Genomic DNA, 13,138 nt, shown 5'->3' with positions numbered 1-13,138 from the left:
ATGTTACCAAAATTTTAAAAAATAAAGAATTAAAAAAGAACATAACGATTTGATTTTTTAAGCCATACGCTTGTGTCTCGTTTCCTTAAAGTAAACGTAATACATCAGCTCATAATACTTTATCATACATTAAATATTAAATATTTATTTGCTTTTTTACAAAAATTTAATTAATACAACATAACGATTTGATCTTTTAAGCCATACGCTTGTCTCTCGTTTCCTTAAAGTAAACGCAATACAGCAGCTCATAATACTTTATCATACATTAAATATTAAATATTTATTTGCTTTTTTACAAAAATTTAATTAACAACATAACGATTTGATTTTTTAAGCCATACGCTTGTGTCTCGTTTCCTTAAAGTAAACGCAATACAGCAGCTCATAATACTTTATCATACATTAAATATTAAATATTTATTTGCTTTTTTACAAAAATTTAATTAACAACATAACGATTTGATTTTTTAAGCCATACGCTTGTGTCTCGTTTCCTTAAAGTAAACGCAATACAGCAGCTCATAATACTTTATCATACATTAAATATTAAATATTTATTTGCTTTTTTACAAAAATTTAATTAATACAACAATAAAAATATCTCACGCTCAACAGCGTGATACTGGCCATTGATAACGACTATAAAAGCAATATATACAACGAAAATATACGTATATAAAAAAAACGATTAGGCATTTGTGGAAAATTTGGTTCATTGACGTATTTTCTACGAACGAAAATAACTTAAACAATGTTCTATCGCGTAATCCTGTACAGCGTAACTTTCAAAAACGTCCATCGATAGCAAAGTTTCCACTACGAGTAAACGATTTCGAGTATAAACGGCTCGGGTAGGTCGATATATCACGATCCAATTTTTCAATTCAATCTTTGTCCGACTGGGAATTCTCGGGATTGCTATTCTGTTGGGAATTTTGTTTAATTATGTTAACTAAAGTATCTAACCTGGTAGGGCGCGCAATTTGTAAAACCATGTGCGCTTCCTCTAAGATTAGGAGCCCATTATGTGCGTCGCTCGCAGACAGATTATGCGCTAATATTACGTGACGTCTCCAAGCCGCATGCGTAGGAAGAACCTAAAAATCATTGCATTTACCTCATACCTTATCGGATATTATAGTCGCTATCTACATACGCACCTGTAAACACCATTTGCAGTTTAAGGATGGCGAAATCGTGTGCACGGCTTTGATGTGCCTTCGACGAAAACCCCAACTCGTGTACGCTCTATCACAGAACGGACACGGAAATGGTGGATACGCTGTGACGCCATTGACGGTCTCTTCGGGAAATTCTGAATTGCCAGCGGTCCCGGGGCAAGTTGGAAATACGGAATGTAGAACTCTTGCGTCTCGTTCCACGAGAATGTTTGATGTAGATTCCTGTTGATCGGGCATCGATTCCGAATACAAATGATTCGGCAAGTGAAGTTCGTCCGAGTGTCGATAAGTATTCCAAGGTGGAGTTCGATCAAGGTCAATGGGAAATCTCGCGCGCGTTTCTGCCTCGGACGAAGGAGTCGAAGTCTCTCGTGCGTCGGCGATTACAGTTAAATTCGGCTTCGATGATCCTGCAAGTAATTCCAGTCCGCGACTTCAAATTTTCTTCACTCAGTTCGAGATATTTGTCTGTCTTCGTCAGTCAACGGAACCAATTGAAAGGAATTCGAACAAGGATCTTGTCGGTTCATCTAGGATCTCTCTTTTCTCTTTCTTTGGGAAATGGATAATCTTCGAATGGATTAAGGATGCGATGAATTAACTCATAGTATGTCCAACGTTCGTTCTTCTTATAATTAGTTTATTCTTCTCCAAGTTTTTGCGAATGTACATTTAAACGCGCAAATTATCCGAGAAAAACACCAAGTAGAAAATCTAATTATCCGTACATATAATATATGTATGTACAGAGGAAAACAGGAGTATCGGGAAATGACGAGACAATTAAAAATGTAAAATAGGTTTATTTGCAACCAGTCGTTTTCGTGTATGTGTGTATTTTGTCTACAATCGCATAGATTTAAATAACAGTCAACTCGAAGCATTTCGTACCTTCTCAAGATCAAACGAGAAAAAAACAGAAAGATAACAAATAAATGGGAAAACCAGATTTATGTGTTCGTTTGATTCAAAATAAACGATAGAATAAGATTGTGTGCTATCGATAGCTGCGAATCGTTTGCGTGAAGTTTCGTCACGGCATATTAAACGCCTTAAACATCGTAAAAGCATATCTTATATTACTACTTCCATCGTAATAGTTTCGACGTATTCGTCTTTTTTAAAGTCGTCAATAATGCGAAGCGCAATTATGCACGCACGCGTATATAGTGTGTACGAAGGTAAACGTAAGCTCCTTCACCTATGTATCCATCTACGCGCGTACAGTAACAAATGTGATCTTAGTTGTCGCGTCTTTGAGCGTAAAAAACTCTGCGGGGTGCTTACGACACGACGCGATTACTATTAATATCGTGTTATGTAGATCGTCTACAGCGAGAGTGCACATCTGCGTGAACATTGTAAATGGAGAATTGGAAGGAATGTTGCGTTGCACAACGTACGAGATACAAGGTACAAAGAAAAAGAGAATCAAAGGAATCAAAAAATGGAACGATCGACTTCCTCAGCCGTGAAACAAGTCTCCGGAGCACGCGTTGCGTGATCGTTATCAGAACGAAAGACAATGGTAAAAAATAGAATTAATGTAAAATTACTCGATCATTTGCCTCGTGAAAACAAACGTGAAGCATATATATAAATAGTTGGACCATGCCTAGAATGCTTCCCGTTCCTCTACTCTTTCTTTGAACACATTCTACTTTTTCGTGTCAATTTTCTCGCTCCACCTACTCGCATCCTTCTTTAAAAAGAAAGGATATGGAAACGTTCGAGGCGATCTAAGATGATCCTAGATGATCTTAGACAATCGAAACGACGAATCAGTGATGGAAACACTTCATTCTAGCCAGTGAAAACGTTTCCGTTTTACCCCTGACCTGAAACGCCCTAGTCATTGAGTGTAAACCGACCGCCTTTGGAATAGATACCTCTTCAAACCCCTATTGCTAGTATCGATTTTAGTTACGCAATTTTTCCAAGTTTCCTCCCATTCCACGCTATTAGGTGCAATACCACTAAAGTGCAGCAAAACTTCTCTTATCAAATGTATTTTGTTACTATCGAACTGCTGTTTTCCCATCTTGCCATTTACGTTACAGAGAATCCTCTCCTCCGGGGTAAAAAGGATCTTCATAAGGTCACAGGCCAAATGATCCATCGGTCGAGAGGATGCCCACGTTGAGATTATCTCCGGACTCGGCAGAAGATCGGCGTAAGGTAGTTGCTGATACGCGTATAGCAGTGGCTTCACGTCCGAGAATCCAGTTAGGCCGGATAACCCAGATAAACCGGAAATGTCTTCAGCAGGGCTGTTCCCAGACCCTGCCACACACATCAGAGCACAGCCTGCTTTAGACACGGATCCCCCTGACGCGTGAATTGCAGCGTACCGAACAATCAAGCAAATTCGACCAGGTTCGTTAATGTCGCGTTAAACGATCGATCGCGTATCATTCCATTTGTCTTCTCCGTCACGCATACACAGATAGTTTTACGCGTAAACGTAGAACAAGATCTAGATGACGTTTTTGAGTACTAGAAGCCAGGACTTTTCGTAATAAACTACGTAAATATACTAATAAACGAGACCATTCAATTATTTCTTTCTCCTCTCTTTCGTTTAGTCACCTGTTGAAATAGATAACTTGACGTTATCTACGCCTTGACCTCTAGTTTCTCCGATCGTACAATTTTTATTTACGCATATGTGTATTTATTTACTATCTACACACGTTCCCATTTCCACTATGAGTTTGCTTGTAACATCGAACGAAATAAAAAGAAATGAAAGAAATACGTGTCACACCAATGTGGATAATAAAGCAGAAGTGACGATCAAAGCTAACTCAACGATTTGAAAAAGCATCGAAAACGAGTATGCACCTAATTTGAATGAGATACTCGAACATACACAATATGAAATTTTTATCAATCAAATTATAAATTCTATCATACACCCTAACATACATTTTCCAATATTAACCATAATGAATCGATTTATGAACTGAATTTTACCAACACGTACGCATTGAAATGTATACATTGCCCTATTCTTCTCTAATTTATAAAATTTGTACACATATCATACAGTTTACCATGAAATATGAGATTGAATGCAATTATAAAATACACAGACATATATAATATCAAAATATACACAAATTGTGCAAGATAAATATAATATATTCTTAAAATAACATGCATATGATTATGTCTTCTACTATTGTCTATAAAGCGATATCGTAATTTCACATATGTATACTACTAACCTTGACTCCCAACGAGTTGCCCTGTGTCTAACCTTTCTGTCGGATCCTTGTCCGTTGCAGATTGTTTTTGAGAATCTTCTAGCACAGTTTCTAATGGTTCTATCTGAAATACAATCCATTCAACTTTATTTCATATATTCGATTAGTCATTACTGCTTAAAAAATATTATTAGTATAATATACAACTAACCTTCATTTCTAAACGATGATATATCGGATTTTGCATATTTTTCTGCAATAAATAATCTCCCTCTTTGCCACTCTGTTCACTGGTAGTAGATTCATCCGTGCTCTCTACTTGCGATACTTTAGGTGTCAGTGCTGATTCTAATATAGAATTCTGATGTTTGTTTAATTTTTGTTTTTTTTTTGGAGTTTCTTCCTTGGCAGTAGCTGCTCCTTCTTCCACCGCTTGTTCCAACTCCACTAATCTTTTATAAGATTCCTTAGCAAATATATCCCCTCCCGAAAGACCACGAATTTGCAGTGTCTCTGCAGCTTTTAAAAGCGCTGGCAAATTCTTTTGCTCGATATTTACTTCTCCTTTATATATAAATATAAGTAAGGCTTCTAGTTCGCTAAAGTGCACATCTTGAAGTATTATGACTGGATGTTGACAAGGATTTGTCTATAATGCAAAAAAAGATCAAAAAAGTAATATTTTTATTAAACTGTAACACGATCATTGGTAAAATTCATGTGACAATTAACCAAGACAAGTTCGAAATAAAATTCGTATTGTTCGAGATACGATAACCTCAAACGTTGTGCATTATTGTTTAAAGAATTTTTTCGTTACATCTTATTGATTAAATAGATTAACAAAGAATTTTACTCAACGATAAAACGACTGCCAAAACGTTAACGAAATCATAAATGTGAAGTAAAGAATATAGAAAACTAACCTGGAAAACTTTTTTAAAGAATGGACTACTTGCTGAGAGAATCACTTTATGTGCAGTAAGACACTGTCCATCACTTGCCAATGTCACATCTACTAAACCTTCCTCTTCCCAGAGACTTTCGAAACTCGTTGCTATGTTGTTTAAAAAACTGTTCCATTTTAGACATATTTGATTTGACATCTCGCGAACAAAAAGTATCAATTCTGTCAAAATGTTATCACCGCGTCCTGAACTATTCGATATCTCTGCACGTCAATGACTATTACTATTCAAAGACAGGAGTAATGTTGACGACGATAATAAGAATAACAACGACAACGACAATGACGACGTTGACGACAAGGGCTGCGATGCAACAGCATTCGTGCCAGGTAGGCACAAACATCCTTGGTACTGGGTTGAGAGAACACAGTCAATATGGCCGCCATGCTCTATTGAATTGCGCGCGAGCTTAGAAACATTCTTCGAAACGCTATACATTTTCTATGATTTATTTGTATGTAAAATGGCCAATATTCTGTGTATAAAAAGAATAAATTTTAGACACAATATTTTTAAAAATAATTTACTACATATAGCAAAAATATTTTTATTGAAATTTTATTACAAGATAAACGTAATAATCATATTTAAATAATGATACATAAGCATAGTTAAATTATATCAAAGCAACAATGAAGAGTGCGTGTTTTTGTGTTGCGTGCATACATACATTCAAGTGTATAGGTGTGCACAACCATTAATTTTCGCGTGCATGCAGACACATTCATGCATGCATTCAAGTATGCGTGCGTACATTCTCGCGTGTCTATATGCTTGCGTGAGTTTGTATCCTATAACAGTATTCCGTAATTGTTAAAGTTCTACCTTTACGTATCTCACGTAATAAAATTATAGTAGTAGTTCCATAAAGTAACCGCTTAAAAATAATTTGAAAAACATCAAGATTTTAAAGCTGTAATCTTCGGCAAAATCTAATTTATCTTCTAATTTGTTTTCATCACATTCATCAAACGCAAAATTAATAATAACAACAATGTACGTAACAAGTTCAGATAATGACGAAGAGAATATAACTAAAAAAATTGACGGAACGGAGTACGCAATACATATAAATATGATGATTCATCAATGAACGGAAAACCAGTCAAAATAGTGACTGGTCAAAGAATTAAAACTCAATCAAGTTCGGACACAATGCTGTCATAAAAGAAAACTATAAAGTATCGGTCGCTTTAGAAAAACATGCTTGTCCCATTCTATACCTGATTGAACAATAACCCTAAGGAACGTCTCGACTTGAAAGATATTTTGTAACAATTAAGAACCTTGAAGGTAAAGCGAAAATGCTTCATTTTATGACAGTTCCTTAGGATTATTGCCGTCCCATTAATTATATTTGCGCAGCTTATAGCTGTCTTGACCGAGGGATGGAATCTGATTTATAAGATATTTAGACAACTTATTAATTAGACAGTCCCCGAACGTAACAAATAATAATAATAATATTTATTCGTAATTAGTTGCAAAGAATATTCTTTTGTATATGTTACATATTGAAAGAGTACTCCAGAAGACGGAGTTGAAAAATGATAATACTAAATAAAAAAATAATATAAATAAATGAAAAAAGAAAATAATAAGATGGAATATACGATCGGCGATTAATGATTACGGATCGCGTTGCAAGCTGATACTGAAATTGTCGAATATTTAGAGCGGTAGAATTATTTTAAATAATTTCGTAAAATTACATTTTCAAATTTATCTTCTTTACGTTTAAGGAAATACAAACCTCTTGCCATGGCGGTAATTTCGTCGTCGAAGGATCAAATACCTGAGAGGGTAAAATTAACTGTAAATCTTTTGAGAACAAGTTTATTATATTTAATTTTACTGTTAATCCTCAGCCCTCGATCCTAAACTTTCAAAAGACCCAAACAGGCCTGTAAATATGAGTTTTCTTTTATTCTAGTTATATTTTTCACCTGTACATAACGGGAGATCTGCTCATAGTAAATAGTACTGAACAAATTTAATAAATTTTCCTAATCTGTGTTTTAAAATGTAGATAGAGCTCGGTCTGCTTAAAGTGTCTAATAATAAACGGTAAGGTACCGAGGGGAGCGAATTGACCTGAAAGCAGAGGAGTACAAATATTACAATTGTGACTTAGCAAGGGATAATTACCCCCGAATTTTAATTTTTCTACAAATATTCTCCTAGCCAACCGATTGGTCGACCAATCAGGAAACAGAATACCGGTATTCCCTTGGTGTATAAATTCGCGCCTTGATTTTCCAGTTCATTTGAAGTTTCTCAGGTGTAGTGAAGACTTAGCATCTATCTCAGAGTCAAGAAAAATTTGAAACGATAATTTTGCCAATAGTGACGCAAGAACATAGCAAGAAGAAAACGATACAGTGACAGTTATCATATTAAAGGAAAATAAAAACACATGTGTACGAAGAGACGAACGTCAGTGCTGTGATATTGATAAGGTAAGTACTATTTTCATAAAAGAAGTGGGAAAGAAAAAAAAGTCAAATGTATTAGTATCTGTCTGTGCAATATTATTTTCTTGAAGAATTAAGTAGAAGTAATTTCATTAATTAAGATATTTGTTGCTTGAGACAGTAAGGTAACGAACGGTGTCTGGTACATCGTGACGTCATTTTGTAGATAAACCAATATTAATTATGTTTCAAATTATCTAAATTTTAACAATATTTACGTAATGATAAATTCCTTTGATGCTTGAAGAAATGCTCAATTTCGACAAGATTATCTCGCGCAAAGTTCGAGCGAAATTCACCAATTGTATTTCATCACGCGACTGACTTTTAATATCTATGCACAGTTTAATGATCAACATTTTATAGTTTTGCGCTTACACGCGTCAATGTTTGGGTACACATCAAGTGTTTTCTCCTATTGCACGCATTATCATAAAACACGTATTTGTAACATTATAGAATTTGCTCAACATATTTAACAAGTAATTCTAATAAATCATATGAGTTAGCACGATTTTATCATTTTCACAGCAAATTGTAATGAGTGTAATGGAATCAACAAAATCTATGGTCACAAACCAGTGACCAAAATCTTCAACAAGCATCAACAAAAGATTCAACATTAACGGGAGAAAACACGATCATGACATCAACGGAAGATTTAAGTTCGTTGAAATATGTTTTCGTAGAAAGTATCATCAAATACGTCTTATATCTTTTGTACTTCTATTTATTTAACGCAATTTCTTTGAGGTTTCTTGATTCCAAGGAACACATAAAGGCAAAACATGACAAACCATACAACGAAGATCATGACGAAGATCATGACGAAGATCATGACGAAGATCATGATGAAGATCATGATGAAGATCATGATGAAGATCATGACGAAGATCATGATGAAGATCATGACGAAGGTCATGACGAAGGTCATGACGAAGGTCATGACGAAGATCATGACGAAGATCATGACGAAGATCATGACGAAGATCACGACGAAGATCACGACGAAGATCACGACAAAGATCACGACAAAGATCACGACAAAGATCACGACAAAGATCATGACAAAGAGCATGACAAAGATCACGATGAAGATCACGATGAAAATCGTGACGAAGATCGCGACGAAGATCATGACGAAGATCACGAGGACAGACGGAATAAAATAAATCAGAAATGCAGAAGACGAAACAACTATTCGAACGGCAGACGGTTGAGAAAACCTCAAAATGCCAAGGAAGCTTCTGATTCTTCCGGAAATCAATCGAGCGACGGTAGTAATGTGACGGCAAAAAATATGCCATTGGACATTGACAGCTGTATATTGTACGCTGTTTTGAAAATGCCTATGGATATATCAACTGGGGAACATAGTTTTAACAAAAAGCAGTTCCTGATAAATATATCTCAAGATAACGAACCGCTTGCAAATGAGCGAAGTAATGTTCAAAATAAATTTCCGAAATCGCATATTCCAAAACAACGCAGCAATTTCTCCGGGAATAAAGGAATTGCAGGAATCTATAGTAAAAAATTCACTTCTTCCGATAACATGCATTCGTCATTTTCGTTTCCTAGATCTTCCGCATCCTACAAATACAGAAAATCTAAACGAACTGATTTCTTTTATAATGGAGAAAACAGAAAATTTTCTAATAATTCCCTAATTAAACCTGGGTTAAAAAAGAACGAAATAGAACAAAAGAAGGAACTATCCATCAAATTTGCTCCTACTAATGAAAAGAAAAAGCTTACATTTGATAAAAAGAAAGAAGAAAAGCACACGGAACAGAGAAACATAAAGAAAACACAAGAAAAACACAGTTTCCGACGACATGGTCCGACTAAATATAAATCGTATTATTCAAGAGTACCCTTGGGAAATAAAGAATCAAAACAAAATAATCTGAAGTATGAAGAAAAGGGTACGCAAACAGATAACGTCTTTCCGACGCATAACGATGTTAAAATGGTTTCAGTCGGAACGATGTGGCCTGAACAACAATTTTACGAATCTCAGGTAAAATTACAATACTATTTGATTTCCCTTATAATCATTCTATCATATAAACTAAATGTTCTGACATGATATTAATTTTCTCTCTCCAGGATAGAGATATGAACCAGGAATTGGCAGCAAACAATGAATATGTAGCAAACGATGAAATAATGGACGAGAAAATTTTGGCACTCGCACAACAACTAATGTCGTCGTACGTTATATCGCCTACATCGGAAGATCTTACTTTTGATGAACGCATATTTGAACTCCCTAATATCAATACCGCAGCGGAGCTAAGTTCCAAAAAATTATCCAACAGCATAAATACCTTCAAAACACCCACTCATGCTTCTCCTCCTGGTTTTTCTAATGTACCACAATATTCACCGTTAACGCTTGATATTCCTAATCCTGAACATTTAATGAGGCCTCAACAAATGTCTATGACTCGAGTTCTCATACCAACTAGTGTCGGTTGTACAGCCAGTACAGCCCCGACCTATAGGACGTCTTGTGATTATCCCGAATTTGTGGAACTACCTACTTACAGAAATTTATAAAACATCTTGTATTAAATATAATTGTAGAATAATTATAATATTCTAAATAATTGCCATCTGTGATACTCTTGTCACAAGAAAATTTGTATGTTTATATGAAAATTATACAATAAATGAAAATTTATTATGAAAATGGTCGATGATTTAGTCGTACAATATTTATTAAAAATATATACAACATGTAAACTGAAAGTTTAAGTAAACTTAGAGAATTAAAAAATATATATCTTTCTCTGTATCTTACGGCGTAGGCATAAATGACAAATTCATCGGCGATAACTGACTTCCTGGTGTAGCATCTGCTCTTTCCCCTTGTTCGATAACCGGGTCTGTCTCATTCATATCTTCCACCTGTAATAGATACAATATTAAAAATTTGTTAACACTGAATGAATATAAAATATCATAAATATTCTATCATTACCACCATCGAATGTTCAAATTTTCCCCTCTTTTGTGCAATCGTTCTTAGTAATGCTTTAGCTTCTTCTTTTGTCTCGTCAAATTGCAAACATTTCTGAGCATAATGATTAGCATGGTCCAACTGTTCTCGTTTTAAATGATACTGCGTTAAATATTTGTATGCATGGCTTAAGTCAGTTCTATCTGCATTTATAAATTCATCCATCACAAAATCCGTATATGCTGCTGCTGCATGATCATGTTCACCTAATTTTTCATATAACCTACAGTGTATTAAAGCATATTTCAATTTTCACACATTTCGTAATAAAGAAGGTTGAACTTTAACACGTACGTGGCTAATTTCAACAACGCCATTCCTTCGATATCACCAACATTGCATGCTTTATAATAACATTTTAACGCGTCTTGTATTTTATTTTGTTTTTCGTATGCTTCTCCTAATGCCTGTACCATTCTACTATCATGTGGCCTTAGTAATTGAGCCTGTTTATAATAATACAGTGCGTAGAACGGCATTTTTAAAATTTCATATGTCTGACCCAAACCGTACCATGCTCTGTAATCCCGCTTATTCACTTCTACATAAAAAAATGGGTAAATAAATAGATGCTCGTATTTCATTTTATACGTACATACAGATAATACATACCAATAGCTTGTCTATAGCTATGAATAGCACCATTGGTATTTCTCATTTCCATAAACTCATGACCAAGTAATGTCCAAGCAGAAAGATATTGTGGATTTAATTTTAATGCTCTATGGAAATACATCGATGCTTTTTGATGATCTCCTCTTAAACTATAATAATTTCCTAAAAGATACTGCTTTAATTAAACAGCAAACTAGAAAATCTATAACTTTTTTATATTAAGATACGCTAAACTTACCTACTATACAACATGTTTCTAACCTGTATTTATCAATTTCTGTTGCTCTGTGAGCTAAATATGCCAGTTCAACTTTCATTTCTTTCACATAGAGGATATTAGAATATGTATCCATATTGTCTAAACAATAAGGATCTGCTTTTATTATCCTCTTAAATGTTTCTATAGCATTATCAACATCTAAAATGATAATATTATAATGTAACAGGCCATAATAGTTAAAGTCCTTATTAACAATTTGATTGAGAAGTTGATTTACCTCTTCTGTAGTTTACAGTCATTGCAGTTTGAGCAAGTACGTAACCATTTTTTGCAAACCCCATTGATTGTAATTCGTAATATAATGCTAAACCTTCATCTATTAATTGCAGTTCTAAATACATATGAGCCATAAAAAAATGCTTCATCCAATGATTAGGTAAGCACAAATTTTCAAGCTTCTCCCTGTCAGTGATTAAAGAAGCTAATTCTAACCAAGATCCCCAATGCATGGGTTGCTTATGCGTTGCATCAACCAACACATCCATGGCTTCCCTGGTAAGTTGTAATTTTTTTAAAGTTACACCAAAAAGATAAAGACTAAAACCATCAAGTTTATTTGCCAGGTGATCTTTTCTTAAGTCAGCACATAACAATCTTAAACTTTCGTTTTTCAAAGGATCTGGAGGCACCACTGTCATGTCATCTATTTTTTTCTTTTCACCTGATAAATAGCGAGAATACAGATGTAAAAATCGAACTTTTGATGTTTTACATTGCTCGGTAAAATAGGCAGCTCTATCATATTCTTTCAAATCAAAATAAGTTTTTGCTAAAATATACGTGTCTTCCTCTTCGCTTGGCTCTGATAAATACAAGTCAACAGTAGTGTCATGTATATTTAATTTAACATCTTTCAAGGAATAACTTAATTCTGCTAGCCTATAAAGATAACATATTTTTTATCCTTTCCATAGTAATGGAATAAAAATCTTACTTAAATTTATATCAAGAACTGTACATACCATTTTGTGGTATGTAATAATCCGCGTTGGGAACATTCATTTATCGCGCGCAAAAGATCGGTTTTAACCTCCTTAATATCAAACTTTATCGATTCTTCCATTGTATATGTTCCATCAGTACTTTACCCAATGTTATAATTAGCAAAATTTATTAAAAAATGATTTTGTACATATTATGGAAAGAATTCATGTTTGTATAAACAAAACTAATAAGTTAAACAAGAAATCTGTACGCTTTAGGTTTTGCCGCCACCTATATCGTATAGGTTTCCTTTCATCGTATGATGAAAATACATTCAGTCATAGACGAGACATAGTGTAGATCATTTAAGCAATTACAATCTTTTATCAGCTAACACACTCACTTACCACATTAGTATTATCTTCAACCTTACCGATCTAATGTACATATACACGA

The 13,138-nt window shown here is 34.4% G+C and overlaps 3 protein-coding genes and 1 long non-coding RNA gene across 7 annotated transcripts; 2 read left to right on the top strand and 2 right to left on the bottom strand.

Annotated features, from left to right (window-relative positions):
* Positions 1 to 125: 125 nt before the first annotated feature.
* On the bottom strand, positions 126 to 5,745 carry LOC100647406 (modifier of mdg4). Of its 2 annotated transcripts, XM_012309340.3 has the most exons (5): positions 5,320 to 5,745; positions 4,605 to 5,042; positions 4,415 to 4,517; positions 1,164 to 1,594; positions 126 to 1,100 (listed from the first exon to the last, which is right to left on the bottom strand). In XM_012309340.3, the coding sequence occupies exons 1-5, from the start codon at positions 5,497 to 5,499 to the stop codon at positions 888 to 890; spliced, it is 1,365 nt and encodes a 454-aa protein (XP_012164730.2). In that variant the 5' UTR covers positions 5,500 to 5,745; the 3' UTR covers positions 126 to 887. The 2 variants fall into 2 exon arrangements, with proteins under 2 accessions (XP_012164730.2, XP_048261221.1); XM_048405264.1 differs by lacking the exons at positions 126 to 1,100; positions 1,164 to 1,594 and adding an exon at positions 1,968 to 3,467 and having other exon boundaries at positions 5,320 to 5,744.
* LOC125384980 lies at positions 2,574 to 4,396 on the top strand. The gene is made up of 2 exons (XR_007223876.1): positions 2,574 to 2,712; positions 3,245 to 4,396. It is a non-coding gene; the product is annotated as an uncharacterized LOC125384980 (long non-coding RNA).
* Positions 5,746 to 6,121: 376 nt separating the features above from the next.
* On the top strand, positions 6,122 to 10,533 carry LOC100650428 (MATH and LRR domain-containing protein PFE0570w). 2 transcript variants are annotated; one of them, XM_048405248.1, is made up of 3 exons: positions 6,122 to 7,820; positions 8,367 to 9,858; positions 9,948 to 10,533. In XM_048405248.1, exons 2-3 carry the CDS (start codon positions 8,479 to 8,481, stop codon positions 10,398 to 10,400), a joined length of 1,833 nt encoding a protein of 610 aa, XP_048261205.1. In that variant the 5' UTR covers positions 6,122 to 7,820; positions 8,367 to 8,478; the 3' UTR covers positions 10,401 to 10,533. The 2 variants fall into 2 exon arrangements, with proteins under 2 accessions (XP_048261205.1, XP_020720856.2); XM_020865197.2 differs by lacking the exon at positions 6,122 to 7,820 and having other exon boundaries at positions 7,995 to 9,858.
* A 15-nt stretch (positions 10,534 to 10,548) lies between these two features.
* Positions 10,549 to 13,088, bottom strand: LOC100647089 (cell division cycle protein 23 homolog). 2 transcript variants are annotated; one of them, XM_003393092.4, is made up of 7 exons: positions 12,721 to 13,081; positions 11,976 to 12,637; positions 11,717 to 11,896; positions 11,476 to 11,640; positions 11,158 to 11,404; positions 10,825 to 11,086; positions 10,549 to 10,751 (listed from the first exon to the last, which is right to left on the bottom strand). In XM_003393092.4, the coding sequence occupies exons 1-7, from the start codon at positions 12,819 to 12,821 to the stop codon at positions 10,641 to 10,643; spliced, it is 1,728 nt and encodes a 575-aa protein (XP_003393140.1). In that variant the 5' UTR covers positions 12,822 to 13,081; the 3' UTR covers positions 10,549 to 10,640. The 2 variants fall into 2 exon arrangements, with proteins under 2 accessions (XP_003393140.1, XP_012164679.1); XM_012309289.3 differs by lacking the exon at positions 10,549 to 10,751 and having other exon boundaries at positions 10,866 to 11,069; positions 12,721 to 13,088.
* Positions 13,089 to 13,138: the final 50 nt, after the last annotated feature.

Source organism: Bombus terrestris, chromosome 1 (assembly GCF_910591885.1).
Source record: "Bombus terrestris chromosome 1, iyBomTerr1.2, whole genome shotgun sequence".
NCBI classification, from domain to species: Eukaryota; Metazoa; Arthropoda; class Insecta; order Hymenoptera; family Apidae; genus Bombus; species Bombus terrestris.
This window is presented reverse-complemented; position numbering and strand designations above follow the sequence as displayed.

Bases quoted from the DNA above. Each gene is read 5' to 3' on its own strand.
- LOC100647406 (XM_012309340.3), bottom strand. From the start codon at position 5,499: ATGTCAAATCAAATATGTCTAAAATGGAACAGTTTTTTAAACAACATA. The intron at 5,043-5,319 runs GTTAGTTTTCTA...TTTGCATTATAG, and splicing joins TCTTTAAAAAAGTTTTCCAG to ACAAATCCTTGTCAACATCC. The intron at 1,101-1,163 runs GTGCGTATGTAG...AATGATTTTTAG, and splicing joins ACTGCAAATGGTGTTTACAG to GTTCTTCCTACGCATGCGGC.
- LOC100650428 (XM_048405248.1), top strand. From the start codon at position 8,479: ATGACATCAACGGAAGATTTAAGTTCGTTGAAATATGTTTTCGTAGAA. The intron at 9,859-9,947 runs GTAAAATTACAA...TTCTCTCTCCAG, and splicing joins AACAATTTTACGAATCTCAG to GATAGAGATATGAACCAGGA.
- LOC100647089 (XM_003393092.4), bottom strand. From the start codon at position 12,821: ATGGAAGAATCGATAAAGTTTGATATTAAGGAGGTTAAAACCGATCTT. The intron at 12,638-12,720 runs GTATGTACAGTT...TTATCTTTATAG, and splicing joins TTATTACATACCACAAAATG to GCTAGCAGAATTAAGTTATT. The intron at 11,087-11,157 runs GTACGTGTTAAA...AATACACTGTAG, and splicing joins GCGTTGTTGAAATTAGCCAC to GTTATATGAAAAATTAGGTG.